Below are 20,803 nucleotides of genomic sequence, written 5' to 3'. Positions count from 1 at the left end.
TTAACCCCTAGCTAAACACCCGAGACTAGCCGTCTGTGAAATCCCGCTGCGGACAATACTAATACGTGCATTCACAGGGGAGATGATAGGGCCTTGTTGCACTGCCAGATGGGAAGTGTGCATTAAGGAGCTCTCTCATGTATTCATGCACCCATAATAGGATCTATAAGACGAAAATCCCAACAGTCATTTCAGTAACGCAGACGGAACAATACTGCAGAATTCAGAAATGCGTGCACGTGCTCAGACATGCATGCATGCATGCATGCTGTCTCTCTCACACACACACAGACACACACACAGACACAACATCCTTTGCCTCCGAAGCTAAATAGTTGATTGATGGTCTAAGCTGTGAAGAAATGCTCTCCTTTATGTCTCTAAAGGTTTGTAATTGCTGCAGTGAAAGGATGCTCACTCGCCTGGAATATTGATCCTAATGGGATTACTATCCTGCACCAGAGAGAGGGTGATGGAGGGAAGGAGATGGAGAATTTGAGAGAGATGAGGAGGGGTCCAGGCTAGATAGGTGAGCGGGGAGACACAGGGAGAGGTGGAGTATGACCTTGGGTTTTTTTTTCCTTCATTGATCTTTTTTTTTCTTCACCACAATCCTTCGGTAACGACTTCCGTACAGGAACTATTACGCCTCGCCTTGGAAACCAGAGATGGGGATAAAAATGTGGGGGTTCTCAAGGGAGAGATCATGGAGGGGCAACGCAGCCCTCCTCTCTCCCGGTCCTTTGGGACAGTAGTTGTTGTTGTTGTGCATGTTTTCTGCAGCAGAGACGATGCACCTTACGTCTCCAATAACTGCAAACAAAAGTGGGTTCAAGAAGAATGCGGAAGAGATACGTTGGAAAATTGTTTTCAAAGAAGGCAGTTCGACTTATATAACTGCTGAGCCGGAGGTGTAACAGAAACTGAAATAGAGAAGAACCATATGCTCTCGGTGACCATATTGTAATTCTGGGAAAAGCACAGCTCACTGCCTCGACTGATTATTTCCATCACTGTTCTGCTTTCACCCCGCCCTCCTCATCTCTCCGAATTAATCAGCATGGAGGGCCATCAGCCTGTCTGTCATTCTGTCCATCTATCCGCCTGCCTGTGTGACTGCAGTAACCCCAGATGGGAGGCATGGCCATCAGTGTGGGGCCAGACTGTCCTCTGCAGCTAATTGAAACATTACGATGAGAAAGAGTCACGGAATCTGCATATGTGTGTGCCTAGGCCCTTCTGCGTGTGTGTGTGTCAGTCAGTTTCAGACTGACCATAATGTTGGTCATCTGCCTGTGTTGTGACTAACTCCGGGCTCATTCCATGCTGCTGAGCTTGAGCACATAGTGGCACTCACACAAAAGTCACCTTTGTGAATAATTATCAGAAAACCATTATGTCCGCTCAGTGCCTCTTGATGTTCCTCTGTGGGAGTGTGCCTTTTCATAGAGGAATGTGTGTATGTGTGAGTCATTGTTTGGCCGGCTTTGAAAGTTTGTTTTTCCCCAGTGGGGGGTTTCAGGGAGAAATGACTTTCCTTAGAGTTCGAATGGCAGAAAGAGGTAAGGATTATCCAGACGAAGATGTGCCGGGTGGTGGATGGAGGGCTGAGAAACGGCGACGGGCTTGGCAACAAACTGTAGCCGAGACAATAATAATCAACTGCAAACCGACTAAAAGAACAGAGAATATTGCCTAACCCACCTGGTGAAAACTACACACACACGGGCTCTCTCTACCTGCCTGTGGGGTGATTGTGAAAATGAGTTTTCAATACCTTCAAAGGCTTGTAATGCAGCCAGCAATTTCATTTTGACAGATGCACTTCTAAAGGTTCAGTATTTTTTTATTTTTTTTTTATTTTCTGCAACACAAAGGAAACTCACAGTGTGTGTGTGTGTGTGTGTGTGTGTGTGTGTGTGTGTGTGTGTGTGTGTCCGTGTGCGTGTGCGTGTGTGCATGCGGACGCAGTAGTGACCAGACTCCCACAGTGCCGTCTCAGCCTTTAAGAACTGCAGGAGACTTGTAGAGGACAAAAAACAACATGAAAGGAGATAAGGGGGGGGGGAGGAGGGAATAGAGGAAGGGCAGTGTCAGGTTCACGTTCCGACTGTGTATTTGCATTAGTTTGTGAAACGACACTTTTTTTGACAAGGAGGTCTTTGTGGGATGATTATCGGAGCGTCTGCGTGAAGCCCCGCTGCTTTAAAACTGCTATTCAGTGCGATAAGCAAACAGGTGTGGAATTTGAATTACGGCGTGTTAGGGGTGGTAGGGTGGGGGGAGGTCAAGTTTTAATAGATGGACGGCATTGTTTATACAAATCGCTATCAGTCAGACTCGCCCATTAGATGGATAGCTTATCGACTGTGTGTCAGCTCGCGCTGGTGTGTGGAGGAGATTTAAATCACTGCTGACATGATTTAAATTTCCACACAAAGCTAAGCAGATGTTGATAGCACATGTTTTATGCTCCAGTTGTGCTGAATCCAGTTTGGATTATTCTGATAGTTCAAACTGTTCCGATGAGTTCCAGTAATAAGAAGACAGCTTGCTTGGCTGTGTCTGCGACAACACGTCAGGTCTCATAGGGTTAAGACAGCACCAATTGTACTAGCTACACTTGCGCTGAGTTTTTCTTTTCTTGGCATGAGGCTTGTTCCAAGCATCTTGGACAACTTGCCACTGTTCTTGTGTGGAATTATTGTGTCCCAGACTGACTCCATGATACTGATATGAGGGCTCACTTGGAGGGGGGGAGGCATACCATCTGTTGTAGAACTCTTTCTTCTTGTTACAGATGATAGTTCATTATGGCTCTAGCTGTATGGTTGGGGTCACTGTCTAGATGGTATGTCGTATAAATCAAAGCTTTTATGCACAGATCTCTATATTTAAAGGCGTAGACATGCGGCCATGCCATTAGAGGCTTCACCCCTAATGCTCCTGCAAGTGGTTGATCCTCAGCCAGTACATGCGACTGATGGTCTGGCACTGATCGCTTATGACACAGGCAGCCACGGGGGGTCCTCGGGGCCTATGAGGGCCACACAGTCTCATTTTGGCTTGACATCACTGGCTCTGACCTCAGAGGCGGTGCAAAGCTGAAGGCGCAAAGTGCCTCATTTGATTGAGCAGAGCGAGAGCTTAGAAAGACAGAGATAATGATTTCCCTCTGTGAGCCATTCATAGTATTTGTGCTGTTGTGGAAATCAACAGACTGTGTAGAACAAACACACAGGGCAAGCATCTGTACTCGAGAGAAAGACACCTCTATCTTCTGGGGGAAAAAAAGTGATTCATCTCAGTGCAAAATAGCAATCATATCTCATTCTTCTCTTAACCGCTGGCTACACGATGACAGAGAAAATGCAAAGTATAGATATTCACAATGCTGAGGTTTATCTGTGCCAAACACACACAAATCAGCATTTTATATACGCAAGTAATCAGTTAATGGTCCGTATATGTTTTTGGTCATTACCTTTCCAAAAGGTGGCAAAAAACAAAAATATTAGGTGGTTATTTTGCGATCGTCGCCGTGGATCTTGATGCACAGCTAAATTCTTGATCCAGACCATCAAATAGTTTACTCGTAATTAAGACTAACCAGGCGGGAGTTTGAAGTTTTCCCCTCCCCAACAGATTTGAGTTGAGAAGGGAAATCCAAAGATATAGATTACTTGTGATTAATGATTTCTGGAAGACAGAATAGGTTATTCCAGATTTATTGTGTATGAAGATGAGCCTCATTTCTTACGCGCTGATTGCGGCCGGAGGGCTCCGCAGGTTGTGTTACGCCTGTGTTTATGCATGTGCGAGCGTGCACATTTCCCAGGACACAGCACCCTGAGACTGATGTGCCTCGCGTGTAATAAAGAAGCAGCATAATGAGATGCCTAACTTTCCCTCTTTGAATGATATTTTACATTAAAAATGTAAATTAAAAAGTCCCCCCTTCACCACACCCCGACCCCCCTCTCCTCATCACCATGTCCAAAACAATTTTCTGCATGGCTCCCTTGCGGTACTGGAGCAGAGTGTGTGTTTGTGCGTGGTCGTGCGTGTGTGCACGTGTGCATGCGTGCGCGTGTGTGTCCGTTCTTGTCTGGACCCTAAATGATTGTGATTGCATTTCCATCGGATTTTCTCCCCGGCGAGAAGGAAAGCAGGGCCAGAGACGGAGAAATGGGATCAGAGGGGGAAACTCATCTCCCCTTCCCAGACACAGTCCCTTTCTCACACACACACAGATACACACTCTCACACACTCACACAAATACATTGAATGGTGTCTTCTATTACTTGGGGTATTAGCATTACTAATGAGGTGTGAGAGAGGGACAGAGATGAAGCAAGTGAAAAAAGGAAAAAGAGGTGGATCAGGGAAACAGAGCGAGCGAGAGGGAGAGGAGTAACTATCAATCTCATCGCAAAGGAATCAATGAAGAAGATATAGAGTTGGAGAGGAAGGCAGGGAGCAGAAATTTACTGGGAAAGAGTGAGAGTTGGTAAAGGAGGGAGAAGCAAGACGGGCAGAATGAAAGTAAAGGCGTAGCAAGAACTGAGAAGTGACATTTCCCATCCAAAACCATCTGTTCTGTGGTGTAGACTGCATGCGTGTGTCTGTGTGTCTGCTCTCTATGTACATACGTGTATTATCACAGACATATGTGAGAAGCTGGTTATCGTATCTGGTAATCCAGGAGGATTTCACGACTCATCAAGTGGGATGAGAGGATATCCCGATTTACTAACAATGGCTTTAAGAGATGCTTTCAAACTTCATACTCATATATTCTGCAAGTGTGTGTGTGTGTGTGTGTGTGTGTGTGTGTGTGTGTGTGTGTGTGTGTGTGTGTGTGTGTGTGTGTGTGTGTGTGTGTGTGTGTGTGTTCAGACAAGTTGTACCCATTGGACACCTGTTCTGATAACTCAACACTGACAAGCTTATTGTTCAAGTGCTACCAACACTATAATTCCCTATACTGTCTGTAATGCACAAGTAATGAAACATCCTACAGTGTGTACGTGTGTGAGGTCGTGTGATGTGTGTGTTTCACCCCAGATAGCATCTTTGCACTAGATAAACCTATTGTTCTCCCCTCTAACCACCATTATCCCAGTGCAGAGGAAAACTGCTTCACTTGTTCAGTGCAAAATCCAGAGTATCGCTCCTCACCCATCTCCTAGCGCTGTCTCATCTCATCTCTCCATCCATTCGCTTTTTTAATTTCATCTGTTTTTGCGTCTCCATCTGGGGCTCCTCGGTTTTTGTTTGGTTTTTTTTTTGGGGGGGGGGGGGGGGGGGTGTTCTTCCTGCACATCATTTGTGCAATCACTCTCTTCTTTTTACCCCCTCCCCCCCTCCTCTTCTTGCACTCCTTCTTTTGTCTGTCATAGCTGGGTACAGCGCAGTCATTTGCTGCTATAGTCTATAGCTAGAAGCCCTCTCGCAGAGATAGATGCCTGCCTATGAAAGACATTTGTTTCCTTTACTGTCACTGTGCAATAATCAGCCACTCTAACGTAATCAACATATTGCCCTTGCAGTAAATACAGCTGAGCAAGTGGATCCGCGCACACTTGTGTGGGCATGTGAGCTTCTGTGTGTGTGTGTGTGTGTGTGTGTGTGTGTGTGTGTGTGTGTGTGTGTAAATGGGAAGGGAGTGCAGGTTTTTTTTCTTTTTGCTGTATTTGTGTGCGTGTGTACCTGCAATCGTGTAGATGGGGATGGGTGTCTGTTCGGCCTCTCTTCTTTTCTTTGGCAGCGCATGCAAATGCAGATTCTCATGCATGCGTATGCCATGTGACAGAGAGAGATGATTCTTGGTGAAAAACCAGTTTGTTAACGAATTAGAGTTAATTAGCCAACTTTCAGTTCCCAATGCTGTAATTGGGCCCATTTCTCTCTGTTTCCTCCAGCTGGCGTCTCTCATCCACTGCGGAGAAAGGAGGGGAGAGAGAGAGAGGAGTGAGGGGAGGAGAGAGCGGAGGGATGAGTTGGAGGAGTTGTTGGGGAGTAGGAGGGGGGGCATTACATGTCTGTAGGGGTCTGTGGAGTGCGAGCGAACTTACCCCCTGGGGGTAAGAACCACTTGCACCGGGATTCGAGACAGTAAGAAGTATTAACTGAGAGATAATGACGAAAGGAAAGCTGATGGGAATGAAAATGCAAAAGAACGTGTGAGATGAGGGCGGAGAGGAAGTGCGAGGGAGGGGGGTGATGGTTTGAGGGGAGGGGGCGCGAGTGGGGTGACAGAAATATTGAAGGATGAGAGGGGAGACGGTGAAATCATAAGCCATTGCAAATTGAGGGAGAAAGATGCACAGTGGTACAGCAGTTTAGGGGCGAGCACGGAGCAACTGCGTTCAAGTCCAGCTCATCTAGAACTTTCTCACAGGCTCCTTCTCACGTCTCCTTTCTTTTTTCTGTCTGCGCCAGCTTAATAAACCCAGAAATGCCATGAAGATAATATTTAAAAAAAACGACACTGCAGGGTCTGGTTGAGAAATAATGCTACATATAAAAATCATGAGGCAAGGGAGTCGTGAAGAGAAGGAGTGATGAAAGAGAGGAACAGACCCTCTCTTGGTACCACAGTGTGATGATCAGTAGAGTCTAATGAAGGTGGAGATGTCCCCCAGGAGTCCTGCGCTCTCTTGACGACCACTGGGAATGGCAATTAATGCATGGTGTACTGAAGGAAGATTCACACACACACTGGCTGGTGCACACATTCAGATGTACAGTTACATAAAACAAACCACAGCCCAACTTGCCATGGTCTAAACTCAAACTGTGCAAATGCTGCATTCAACCATATTACATTTGCCATCAGTTTACATAATGAAAATGGCGGAAAAACCGGAGAACAGTTTTATTTCCCATTATTCCATACCGGCTCCAGAAAGAATAATTCACAGCTCAAGTGATTGGCTCCATTGTGCACGTACGTAACCACCCAGAACACTCAACGACACAGGCCTTGTTTTTCCTTTGGGTTTCCTGCACAAAGGAGTCCTGTTCCCTCTGCTGCATTGCCCTATATTTCATAGATAAATCTGTGTGTGTGTGTGTGTGTGTGTGTGTGTGTGTGTGTGTGTGTGTGTGTGTGTGTGTGTGTGTGTACACCAGCGCAGCTAACTCCCCTCACACTGGCCCCTCTGCTCATTATCTTATTGGTATTTTCTTCCAGTTGGTGCACTGGCTTGAGTGGAGAAATGAGGGAGATTTAGAGTTGGGGAAACGAGCCTCGGGTGGATGGGTCCCTCCCTGCACTGCGGATTGTTGCATGTGTCTTCTGTGGAACAACTACTTTTAGAGCAGGTCACCGAGGGACCTCACAGTTATGTAAAGATGAAAGGATAAACTGCTGAGGCAGTGAGAGTGGAGAGGAATGGACAGTGTTAGAGCATGCATGCGCATGAATGGGTGTCTGCGTGCGTGTGTGCGCATTAGGCGTCTTTGCATGAATGAGTTGGTGAATGTGTGTGTGTGTGTGTGTGTGTGTGTGTGTGTGTGTGTGTGCTTAGCAAATGTTACAAGCCAAATACGGCTGGTCTGCCCTCTTATGAGATAAAAGCGTCTGCCTCTATACCACTGAGACTGCAGTGTAATGGCACTACAAGACTGAAGCTGACACATGTGGTTGGAGGAAAGGGCTGGGGCGGCGGAGAGGGGGAGGCGTTATAGAAACGATGGGTGGGTGACGTCAGTATCAGCCCTGACATTTACACTGCAGGGGGTGGAAAATAAGACCTCCTCTGTTCCGCCTCAACCTCTCATAGTTCAAGAGAGATACTAGGAAAGTTTCGCTTTTTTCCCTGTTTGGCCTCTTCTTTATCCATTGAAATTACCTTGACCTTTGCATATGTCAATTGAAATTGCTCTTCCTTTCTCTTCGTCTTTGTTTTGCTCTCTGCTGCTCCTACTTGTTGCCCGCTGAATTTTTCTTTTCTTTTTTTTATTTGGTCAAAGGCTACATAAAAATGATGACCGTCCCTGCCCCATCTTTGTGCTGCAGAAAATGGGCACAACAGCATTTAAGTTACAGGCCAAGGTTTTGTATTCTGTACTTGTTTTATTCTTTCCCCAGCCTTTTTTCACACTTTCAGCAGTATAATTCCTCAACTGTAAAAGGAGATTCACTGTAGTTATTTATTTTCACCAAGGACAGGCAGTTGGGATGGAATAAGCCATCTGTGAAACGTTTTTTCTTTCTTTTCATTTTTTTAATGTAGGCACACGCACACACAGTTTAGCACACAGCAGAGGTGCTATCAGTTGTAGTTAAGGAGGAGGGGTCTTAGTTACCTCTAGGTTAATGATCCTCATTAATATGCGCTAATATACCCCAGGTCATGCAGTAATTAAAAATCTCATTCAACGCTCTCAGCTTAAACTGACTGACTTGGCTTCGTCCTATCAAGATTAGCATTTATTATTTGTCTCTGAGGTCTCTAGTTCACAATGAGAGGTGAGCCTAATAGTCTAACGTGGAGCGTGCGGCTGTTGTGCGTCTCCTAGAGTGCCTACTAAAGGCTTTTTGCCTGTGCTTGGCTGGGCATGACTGTTTGTGAGCTGAAAGGGCTTGCAGGTTGTGCCTTTGGGAGTTGCATCACATTTGCAAGAGAGTGTTTGTGCAAAAGGGGACCACAAACAAGCGCTCCGAAATACACACTCGGGCGTACACCTAGATGCACAACTGCATGTCAAGTCCATTAGCATAGGGACTTCCATATTCCTCTGAGTCAGCTGATGTCAGCTGATGCAAGCTGTGCTAATTGTAAGGGTGTATGACTATTGCATGATCATGTAGGAAAGAAAGGTAGATACATACACACTATGTATATAAGGAGACAGAATAATACCATTTACTAGCAGAAGGCCCAGATATAGTGAGAGAGCCGCGGCAGAGTGTGGGACAGCAAGTTTGTGCTGCACTTTTTATTCCGTTTGAGCTCGCAATCTGCATGTAATTAACATCTGATTTTCTAAGGCAGCAGCTAATAATGCAATCAGTGATAACGCTCGCCTCCTAAGCACATCCTGCAAGTGATGATGACTTCAAAAGGGGGGCAGTAGGATTTGTCAGAGATCCACCCAAAATAATATTTTTGTAATATCCAAAATGTCAGTTCCATTAACTGAGCTTCTTAATGAAACTCAAACAGGGATAATAAATTGGGTGTCTATTATGGTAAAATTGTAATAATGACCTATTTATAGAAATGTACGTAAAGGTTAAATGGATGAAGCAATTGAGCCCGCTTTTTGATGGAAACTGTGGTCATGCTAAAAGTTCCACAGGACACACAGTGCTCCAAAAACCAAATGAGATTGAACTCTGTGACAGTGAACCTTCAGAGCCGCTGTAAAATCCATGCCTCCATCTGTTACGCCTCACTCCTTAAAATGCACACAGTAGAAGCAGGTAGATCAATCCAAATATAAATAGTATCAGATCGATACTAGCACAACAGGACCGATACTTTCTGTCCTCTAAGTTGGCTATGTAGCACACTGAATTGTGTAATTTATTTATTTAGTTGAAAATGTCTATTTTATTTGTAGCCTATAGCACATTTAAACAGACACAGGCACACTTACATTCCACATCTCCAAAATACATGAAAAGCTTAAAGGAATTTCTTGTTGTGTTGAATGTGGAAGGTAAAAATCACAGTGATATAGTGGTCATTAAAATGTGTTCATAATTTGAAAATTAACGATGAGTCATATCATATCATATTATGACACGCAGCTCTCCCCTACATAAGCTGCCTTTATACGTTAAAAACTATCGGTATTGATATCGGCAAAACCGGCCTTGACTTTACTTGGTGTCAGATCGATACCAGAATTTGCAGCAGCACTAGCAAACTGCAAATTCAACAATGCTGTATCTATCTGATAAATAACTTCACTGCGCCGAGGTGCAGGATGTGTCTAAACCGAAGTGCCAGCGGCTCTGTAAATTCTGCCAGGAGTGTTGAGACACTACCGCCTGCTCAGAGAGAGCACAATGCTCAACAGTAAGCTAGTTAGTGAGAACAAAATGTGGCCTATGTGTTTTCCAGCTCTTTCAGTCCTTTTTTCTGTTGTTACTATAAATAGAGACTGCAGAACATCAAAGAGAGGAGAGGTTTCTCTCAGCAACAGGCCACAGTACAGCCATTATCCACTGGCTCTAAATACATCATCCCTCTTTTGGCTGATCCCAACGTAGAGGGTTCTGGGGACTGTGAGTGTGTGTTAGTGTGAGTGTGTGTGCTTTATCGTCAAAGGAGACACTGCTGACTCAGCCTCACAAGCCCACTGTCTCACACGCATACATCAAATAATGTAACAACTCACACAAAAGAGTGTGATTGAAATTGAGTTGATTCACGACTTTCCAGTTAAACGCGATATCTCCGATTGCACAAGGTCGCAAACTAGCGTGCACCAAACGGATCGCTTTCCATCTCCTCTTTCTCCCCTGGCTCTCGCTCTCTTTTTTTGTTCTTCTTTTGGATTCTTTTTCTGCTCTTTAATTGTTCTTCTCTGTTTTTCTGCATCTTTCTGTCTTTTTTGTGGTCTTTAAAGATTTAGCTCGTCATAGCAACCACACCAAAATGGCTGATGTTTTTGTAGAGCTGTGCTGAATAGGTATTTGTGCAGTTACCTGTGTGTGTTACTATGACCGTGTATGGTATGTAGCTGAATGTGTGTTTTTGTATTATTTTTGCACTTGTCTTTATTTGCTTTTTTTATAATGCATTTCACGAACACTTGATTTTTAATGAGTATAGTATTAATTTCGGATGATTGTGGGTAATGCAGGATTTGAGTTTATTTTTCGCACTGGCCTCATGTAATTAATAAGAATAAGCACATTCTCTATCCACCACAGAAGAAGACCTAATTATTAGCTGTGTGGAAATTTAGGCTGTCTGGAAATGGTGTAAACATTTAATTCAATCTTGGGTGACTCACATTTAAGTGCTTATTAGTGAGAATGTTTTGAGCAGTGAATTTTTTTCTTCTTCTTCTTTTTGGTGAAGCTTCTTTCTTACCTTGATCTTTGTCAGAACATTGAAACTGTCCAATTTTTATCTTTTAGTAAACATTAATTACAGCTAATTACATTAAATGAACTGTAACTCGCCTTTTTTCTCCTTTTTTTGCATGGCAAGCACATAGACATGTTGAATTTAATTTCTGCTTCTACTCCTAATTCATGTCCCTAGCTTGTACCAGGTTCACAATTTTTCCACACACCACTAAACACTTCTGCGAGTGATTCAGCAGCATGGAAGATTGGAGGGAAAGCTCTGTCTGCCCAGGTTTTCACCCCACTGATTTTTCTACTGCAGCATCTAAAAGCTTTCTCCAGTGGAAATAACAAACAGAGATATTGGACTTCCAGATAGAATATAAATTTAATGTCCAAAGCTGCAGGCAGGTTTCTGTTGTTTTTGTCAGTGGCTACACTAAGTGCCAAGACCAAGTGCTATCTCCGGTAATCAAAGACTTTGTCCATATGTGACTCTCGGCCCTTCTCTCAAGTGCGAAAACATGGAAGCAGCTTTGCTGGTGCCATGAAATCTTTTGGATTTAATACAGAAAAAAGTGCTTTTTCTATTATTCAGATGTAATATTTGTTTCACTTGTCTTCGTTTCATAATAGGAATGAAACTGAAAATAATTGGGTGCCATTTTTAAACGCCGGCTTTTATTCAGTGTCATATTGAGGATGTGTTTTGTGTGGTTCTTGTTACTCTGTTCACATATCTGCACGGATCAGGCACGATGTTAAAACTGCTGGCACGTTAAGGGAACGACGTTAATGGCAAACTTTCTGTCCTGGCATCCATGTGGATGTTCCTTTCACACATACCACCCACCTAAACATTGTTGCAGACCAAGCACCCCCCCCACCAACCATGGCAACAGCACTTACTTCTCTCACATCACCCCGACTGCTCGAGGCAGATGGCTGACCTCCCCGAGCCTGGATTTGAGCGAAGTTTCTTCCTATTGAAATTGAGTTTTTTTTCTTTCAACTGTCACAAGAAATTGTTGGGTTTCGTTCCTTTAATATTGACATCTCTTTACATTACAGTGCAAGGTGCCTTGAGATAACTGTTGCTGCAAATTAGAACTGTATAAATACAAGGTTTAATATATGCCGTATGCATAATTTTTGGTGATTTTGCTGATTAATAATTTATTGTGTTTTCTTCCCTGATATGTCCATTTTTTCTGCTTGGATCATTAATAGGCAATGGGTTGCTTAGTGAGCACAGCAGCAGCACAAAAGTGATGTATTGATACGGATTTTGCAAATGACTCGCACACACACGCACACACACACCAGCAAACAGACTTTTCTGCACAGAAATGTCGCCCTGTGCTCCTTTCAGCAATTACTGAGCATGTTCAGAGTTAATGGAAAGCTGAGAGGATAGCTATCTATAGCTCTTCACCTTAGGTTGAAGGTCTGGCCGTATTTTTGTGCTTACCATGCACGTATATTGTGTTTGTGCATGTGCAGCTGTGGTGAAGTGCGCTTGCTCATGCATCTGTGCGTGTGTTTGCATTGATGTGGGAGGAGGAGGCTATTTATTTTGATTGTTTTCAATGAGGCTCCAATGCGTAGAATCCATAACAATACCATCAATCCACAGCAGGAGCAGCAACATGGATGTAATTTATATGGTAATGCAGCCTGCGTGGTTGCCCCAAGTTACACAGTGGACATCTCTGACAGTGGACAGCATGACTGTGCTGTAGCATCCTAATGCTATGTATAGCCACAGACACACACACACACACACACGACACACTCTTGCACATTTCCGCAACAGGGAGGCATGTTTCAATTAGCAGACGCTGAAAGATGCTCAACTGCATTTGTGCTGCTGGGGCTAAAGGTCGAGTGTATTGTTTTGTGTCAAGCTGGGTCTGCTCTCGTATCCCTGGTAGAAAATAAAAACAAAAACAAAAAAATGTTTCTTGACAGGAGTGAGAAAGGACCTCCTGAAGCAGACGCTGGAATAATCTGGGAAGTATTTTGTTAGAATTCATGGCCTGCATCATTTGTTTTCCTGCAGCACACTGTAGCATACTATACGACTGTGTGCATGCAAATGTATCCACGTGCATTTGTGGTCAGGCTTGCTGTAAAAGCTGTCGACTCTGGCCTCCACCTTTTTGATCTATACAATGTTCCTTTCTGTTTAATCCCCTGGGAGCATTGTGTAGTTCATCTTCAGTTCTCCATCCTGTCCACTATCTTTGCACTTCATTTAGGTGAATATAGGCTTTTGTATTTGTATAGGTTTTAAAGCACAGCAAAGCTCAATCAGTCAGTACTTTGTTGCGGTTGTGAAGTACGACACGCAACGACTTTTGAGGTCTGTGTCTGTCTCTGTTCCTTCGTAGAATAGTCTTTGATGAGACCATCAACACTGTTATTCAATTCATCATCTCCTTGCGTTTCTTTTCAAAGTTCTGTTGACATTAGTTTGTAATTGGTTTCCATTATCCCAGTGCACTTCACATTATATGAAGGCCAAAGGATATTGTTAAGAGGCCACTAATCATCAGAACCTATTACTTCTGAGTGACCTCAGAGCCATCTTCTGTAGAGGTGGTTTTTGATTTGTGATTGAAAAGATGGAACAAGGTAAAGGTCTTTTGAGGATTTCTGCCTTTAACTTTTCATCTACCTACATACATATCCTTTTTCTTTTCCCTTTCAAATAATCCAGTTTCATTCATTCATTCCTTTTGTGCTGCTTCTGTGAGGCTGGCTGTAATTTTCACAGCGTTCAAGTTTTAGATAGCATATCTGGCCAGATGAGAAATGTGTCATTTAGGTTTGTATTTTCCACTCAATTTTTAAAAAAAAATCCGTTTTTTAATTTTTGTTTCGAATTGTGTGTAGTTTCACTTAACAACTGGACTGGGTTTGCTCATTTCTGTTTAGTTTTTATTCGTTTCTGGATTAGTCTTAAGTAAAAATCGATGGTTGCCCTTTGATTGCATTGAATATTTTGTGCCATCTGAGATGGCAAGTAGTTGCAGCAACAAGTAGTTGCAGCAGCCAACTGGTTACTTGGAAGTTGAATAACCTTTGGGTGACTTCTGTATGTGATTTGACTCACAGTGAAGGTGATCACTCTCAGCCAGATCGACCAAGGTCTGAAAATAATTTCCATCTATTTTATGAATGCAAAGGCACTACAAACACATTGCAATCAACCCGAGTCACTCAACTGTCAGGCGTCTTTGTAATACAGGATTTAACACAACTGGTTGCTAACTGGTTGTATTTGTTATATTCTTAGTTCCAACACCATGGTATTGGAATTGGAAGTCAGGCTCTTTACAAATTCACTGATTCATGTTCACAAGCCTCCTTGTGCTGTGTTGTGTTGACCAGCTGCATCAAGTTACTGGGTATTTTTCAATCAATATTCCATTTTCGTATGGTCACTAGTCACAGTGGTGACATTCAGTCATAGGCTTATAAATCAGTAATACAAATTTTACCGAAATGCTTAGTTATTTAAAAAAAAATTTGTAAAGACTGGTAGAAACAGTTATTGTGTAAAAGTGTAGAAGCTTTATTCTCCAAAGCAATGAGTGCATAATGTAATGCAAACCAGTAATTTGAAGCTACTTTCCAAGTGGTACATAGAAGTACTGTGGAGTACTTTATTTTCAGCTCACTGAAATATTTCAAATATACCTGTTGCTCAATGAGAATTAACATTTTTTTCTTTACATCTAGATGACATTAACAGGCGACTTTTTTTTTTAAGCCTACACTGAGAATTTGCTTATTTAAATCGTTTTTGAGTAAGCGAGTTAATTCTTATTGATTTAATTAATCATGTTGAATGACATCCAGCTCAAAGTTGGCTCAGATATTTACAGTTTGAACATTTGGTCTTCAGTGACTCCAGAATAAATACTTCATGTTTGAATGGGAGCAGAAAAACAGACTAGTGAGAAATCGGTGGTTGCCGATTGAGAGTGAACAAAAAACTGTTAAAACAAGTAGATAACATTAATGGATAGGCTCAGTTTAAGCTCTGTTTAAATTAAAGATTCTTAGAAATGCTTGAGTGAGAACCCGCAAACTCAAATGTTATTTGATTTCATTAATAGTGATGATTAGCATCCAGCTCAAAGTTAGTTCAGATCTTTACTGTGTGAACGTGTGGTCTGGAATAAAACATTTTTTTGTGCATGGGAGCAGAAAAACGGAGACCGAACAGAAAATTTGATAATTTTTTTCTCAGAACCTTCATTTTTCAAAACATCTGATATTTTTGAGAGAAACTCTATGAGAACTTGGACCAATGTACTCTGAGTAAACCAGAAGAAGACTCTGAGTCATGCCCTGAAGTCTGGATAGCACCCTTTGCCCTACTGAAAGACATCTTCAGCCACAGCCCCGGGCTGTTTGTGTGTCCGTGGAGGATCTGCGTTTTTGGGAAGACGCCCCTACACTTGCGAAGTGACAAAGTGATGCTGGCGAGATGAAAGAAAGAAGCGTAGCACAAGCAGAGGAGAGCTCTAGGGCAGAGAAAAACCCAGACACTCTGTTTCACATCAAAGAGGGAGCCAGTGATACAATCATCTCTTTAGGCAATGAAAGCCCAACTTTATTAATTAAAACACGTCTGTTGAATCATCTTCTCATCTCTCCCTTCCCACTTTACTCATTTTATCACTCATTTTCGGCAATGGCGCTGATTACGAAAGGAAAGAATAGAGGGGGTGGATGTGGGAGGACGCATAAAGCAGGCCGTTCCTGGATAGACTTCCACATCCAGTTGTTGCTCACACCAACAACAGGTGTGCGTCTTGCAAGTCGTGCAAAATGTGTAATATTAATAAGCAATGAATAAGAGGAAATAGGAGGCGAGAACTTGAGAAATAGGAAGAGAGGGGAGGAACAGGAAGAGATGAGATGGAGGAGATAGACTGAACTGTATGGATAAATAGAGAAAAGGGTCCATTGTGTCAACAGCTGTCTAAATAGCCCTCAGATCACTGTCAGGCACTATCGTACGCGCGCACACACATATATGTGCATAGTTAGGCACACACTGACTGACAGCACCCCCTCAGTCCAACATCTGTGCTGACAGCAGCCATGGTAATGAGTCTCTGCATGTGCCAGCATGGGTGTGTCGCTTCTTTTTCCTCCTTCTTTCCCGGCGCATAGCTCATTCAATCATTTCACTCGTCTTGTTGTTTTCCCCCCGCTCTTTTCTTTTCGTTATTTCTACTTTTTTTTTTTTACCCCTCGTCATCTTTTTAGGAGCACGTGCTGATTGACTTTTCCGCGCTCGAGTAGCAACTAAATGAGAAACATTGTCAAGTGTGAAGTTGTGTGGCAGATCGAAGCGCTTTTCAGGTGCACCGCGCCGCACGTAGAGGTGTGGAGGAAGAGAGGGATGAATGAAGGGAGAGATGAAGAGATGATGAATGGCTCTCGTTAGAGGGGTAATTTGTCTCTCCTTGTCTGACTGGGCTCCAGCTGTCGCTCCATCCTTCGCTCCACTCTGTTCTCCTCTCCCTCGGCCTACCGCTCCTCACCTCAGCCAGATGGGTGGACGGATGGACGGATTGAGGCAGGAGGGAGGGAGGGACGGAAAGGAAGGCAAGGACACGGAAGAGAAGGGAAGGGAAAGCATTGAGGAGCCAACTAGCAGAATTATGCCTCATGTATAATTCCGTTGCCGAGTAAGGAATGGCTTCACGGAGAAACAATAGACGATGTTAAACTCATTCGCTCATTCACATGCAGTAGCTCAGCAACAGGCAAAGCTTATATGCTCGTATGACTCATACAAGCAACTCAAAGCCTGGTGCCCGCAGAACAAACTAATGACGGCTGTGTGCATGTGCACGCCTGTGTGTCTTGTGTTTTACATTGTACACAAATCATCAAGGGACACTGCTAATACTTCTAATACAATGCTACAGTCTTAGGATTGCCTAGATTCTCCCCCATGATACGCTTCTTTTTCACACTAATCAACACTTGCGCGAGAGAGCTGTAGATTCAAAGTGAGTGAGAGACGGGCGCAGGGAGAGGAGGACTGAGAGATGTATACAGATGGCCAGGGAGGCGGCTGAAGGATGGCAATGAACAAATCGTCAGGAGAACCACGTGAGCTCATTGCCAAGTCTTTGTTCTAATAACACAAAGCAATTTCCACTGACCTTTCTAGAAATGTAGCGGGCAGAAATGACTGAGTTAAGGATGCCCCACAGCATAATTGCTAAGGAGATTAAAGTTCCCTTAATTGCTTTTGGCCAACTAGTGCAATTTTTCCTTTTTTTTGTGATTAAAGGCATTTAGAATATTAATAACAGCATGTGCACGAGCTCTCACACACACAGACACAGCTGTGTGGACCCGCGATAAAAACATGCATGTTTCTTCTTCTGCTTCTTCTTCTTCTGCAAGGTGTGCTGCTACACATTTGCCATTTTTCTATTGCCAGTGGTCACCAGTAGCCTCATTGTAGGCTTTGTGAAATATGCAAATCACTAGGTTCCGTCTCATCATTCTTTAAAAAGTCACTTCATATAGATCATTGGGCCTTTTTTTTTTTTTTTTTTTTTGCTCGTATCGGTGGCTTATTCCCCCTTTACCTCTTTATTCGTTTTGTTCCTGTCCTCCATCTTGCTCAGTCCCCTCTTATTGCCTCTTCCCCTCCTAATTCCCTTCCTCTATTGCTTTCTTCCTCGCATTTTTTTCCCTTTTATTGGCAATAAGTTTTGTCAGCTCATAGCTTCTTGACTGTCCCCCAAACCCCCTCCATACCTCTCTCTCTCTCTGTGTGTGTCTCTCCTGCTCTTGATTTCCCCGGTTAACCCTGTAACCTCACTGTCTCCCCCCACCTGCGTCCCCTTCTCTCCATCAGTCTCTGCCTGTCCCTCTCTGTCCGTCCCCTTTTCCCCCCTGTCGGCCACAGTGTTTGCTTTGCCATTGTTTATCCATTTTTCTCTATTTGCTCTGATGAGATTGACCGTACACACACACAGACACACACACATACCTAAACAGAAGACAAGGCTAGCATGTCTCTGGGGTGTAGTTAACGTGGGGCTGTGGATCGATCCTAGCTCTGGTTTCCATGACGCAAAGCTCTGAGCTGGAGCAGTTTGGACAGCAGGATGGAGGCATCAGTCTGTCTCTGTTTCTATCAAATAAATCTCTGCAAAAGCCGCGACAACACCTGGAGTCAAAGGTGTATTTACCATGATTAATGCGTTTCATTTTGATGCCGCATAGAAGGGCGCGTTAGCCAACAAATATGTCCAACCGCTTTGTTTCTTAAGTGATGTCTGCATTGATCTTTCTCCTCTCCCTCGCCCAGGTGCCGTTTCCCCCCCGAGGCGAGCAAAATTGCATTGTCACTGAAAAAAAAGCCCACCATACCCCCTGATCTATCATGCCCTTTGCAGTTTTTTGATTCCTGTCAATGCTCTGTGATGGGAAGATGAATGCTGTCAAATTACAATCACACCACATCTGTATTCTGAAGGAGCGCCAGTAAGGGGAAAAAAAGAAAGGGGGGGAGATAGTGCAATGATGAATGTGCAGCTATCTTTTCTTTTTCTCCAAGGTCTCAATGCTTTTCTGTCTTTCTCCTGCTATGTTGCTGACTGTTTTTGTTCTGTGTGAAAAGAAAGAGAAAGGAGACTGAAAGGCTGTGTTTTCGATTTTCCCGCTGAAGTCTTCGGCGACAAGCGAACAAATAGATGAAGTTTGTAGAACTGGAGAAGAACTAGACCGCTTTCCCCCACACACTTAAACTTTGTGGGAGAAAAAATGGGTAATTTGTTATTGTAAAGAAGAAGAAAAAACATGGCTGGCTAACAAGAGATCTTACTTTGAAGGAGGAGAAAATAAGTGATTGTGTTAAAAAGTCTTCGGTCGACTATCTAATTAGTAGTTATAATAACCTGAGTCCTTCTGTGGATTGACTGGACTCAGTGGCCTCATTCTTATCATATTGTTGATTGATTGAGCTGCAAATATGGCAGACATAATTATTCTATATTTTGAGCAGTCTCTAAATAGAATTTATTAGATTTGTCTTTGTCCTTGATTCCAAACCTTTGGAGAGTAGAGTGAATTCTCTCCATCCCACTCTTCTCTCTCTGGTGTACGGGACAGCCTGATTGTGTCCACGCATCCCATGGCTCCTACTATTTAAAGACTTGGCTGTTAACTTTCTTTTGTCTTACCCATGTAGAGGACAATCGTATCATGGATGTAGGTCCTAGCAGCAGTCTTCTACCATTGGTGTTGAACTATTTTAATGACAAAATAACAGATGCTTATAAATTGCACCGTTGGTCAATTCAGTATGACCCCATTGCTTCATTTGGTCATTTTTTAGGTGTTTACAGGAGTAGATAGCGTCCTGTGTTAATTTTGGCATGTGTATGAAAAAACATGTATGTATATACGTGTGTGTGTGTGCGTATAGTACTGTGAATGGCTTTAAACCACTTATATCAATATTTAATTTTTTTTAAAAATGAGAAAACGGCACTAAAATTGTCATGACTTGAAAGGAAACTTTTTTTGTACTCATTAATGCACTTAGGAGATCTGCACTGATCGTTCTCTGTGTCTCAGCCTTCTGTGATTGTACCCAGCATGTTCTACATTATTAATATCAGGGGATGCTCAAAGAAGCAAGTTTAATTAGGGGTTAACCGGATAGCTTTGTTGAGTACAGTGTGCGTGCAGCAGGTGTTTCAATCCGTGTGCAGATTTTTAAGCCTTAAAGGTTAAGGTTAGCTCAAATTAAGTAAAGCACAAAAAAATAAAATCTCTCATTCAGAGACATTTTGATCTTAATTTTATTTTATTTCCCAACAAAGACAAACACATTTGCATTAGCTCTGTCCAACCAGTAATCAGTAATACCAATAAAACTTTTTTTAAAATTTAGATATAGTTACCGTAAAATTTGGATTGATCCCAGAGTTACCTGTAATTTGAGTCAACAGGCCCCTTAAAAAAATGGTGGCATCTCCTCATTAAAAATATCCACGTCTCCCATTCAGGTTGCCTCTCTGAGCAGGCCCCTGTATCACTGTCAGACAATGCCATCTGTTTTGTCTAACGTCCCCTCCGTCCTTCTCTGCCCCCCCTCTCTTTCTGTCCCTCCATTCTCCAGGTCGTCCACTCCCTCCAACCTCTTCCTCCACCCTGCTCCCTCCATCCCTCCCGTCCTCCTCGTCTGCCCCCCACCACCCCTCCCCCGGCCCGTCCCCACCGATCAGGGAATGCCAGGTGCCCCTGCTGGAGAAAAACTCCACCCACTCTCACCTGGAGCCCCACCCGGAGGATTCATACTTGCTCCGGGCCCAGCCCTCGTCCACTGGTAAGAGAGCGCTCCATTCAACCATCCTTTCATTCTCTCTTCTCTTTTTTTTTTTCGTTTTAATGTTTGCATCAATATGCCATCCATCACCTGAGTCGATGCATTACCTCATCATGTGTCCATTTCCTGATCTGATTTAGTCGTTCAGTAAAATGCCAAGCAATGCTGCGCTTTAATTTAATGTCACATCTTGTTCGGCTCTGGCCATTTGTTTCTGCTTCTCTGCATTCCACTGAAGTCAGCATTTGTTTGCAGGGCTGGAAATCAAACTGAGGGGACATTTTTACTGTGATTGCTTTAAAATAATAAGAGAATGTAAAAATAAATAAATAAATAAAATTTGTGGATAGTAATAGGGTTTTTTTTCGAGAAGACGTAA

The 20,803-nt window shown here is 43.3% G+C and overlaps 1 protein-coding gene across 13 annotated transcripts in view; it reads left to right on the top strand.

Moving 5' to 3' along the window:
* The window catches only part of tenm2a (teneurin transmembrane protein 2a), a 219,860-nt gene that overhangs the window by 137,067 nt on the left and 61,990 nt on the right, over window positions 1-20,803 (top strand). For 11 of the 13 annotated variants that reach the window (XM_085289586.1, XM_085289577.1, XM_085289568.1 and 8 more), the window contains one exon: window positions 20,218-20,424. The exons of the other annotated variants lie outside the window; for them this stretch is intronic. In XM_085289586.1, coding sequence (XP_085145712.1) covers window positions 20,218-20,424 — 207 coding nt within the window. The remainder of the gene's footprint in view (window positions 1-20,217; window positions 20,425-20,803) is intronic. 13 annotated transcript variants of the gene reach the window in all.

This window comes from Mchenga conophoros, linkage group LG2 (assembly GCF_057382185.1).
Source record: "Mchenga conophoros isolate Kocher_MC1m ecotype Shallow Benthic linkage group LG2, M_conophoros_male_GT1.1, whole genome shotgun sequence".
Lineage (NCBI taxonomy): Eukaryota > Metazoa > Chordata > Actinopteri > Cichliformes > Cichlidae > Mchenga > Mchenga conophoros.
Note: the sequence above shows the minus strand (reverse complement) of the source record. Positions and strands in the feature narration are given on the sequence as shown.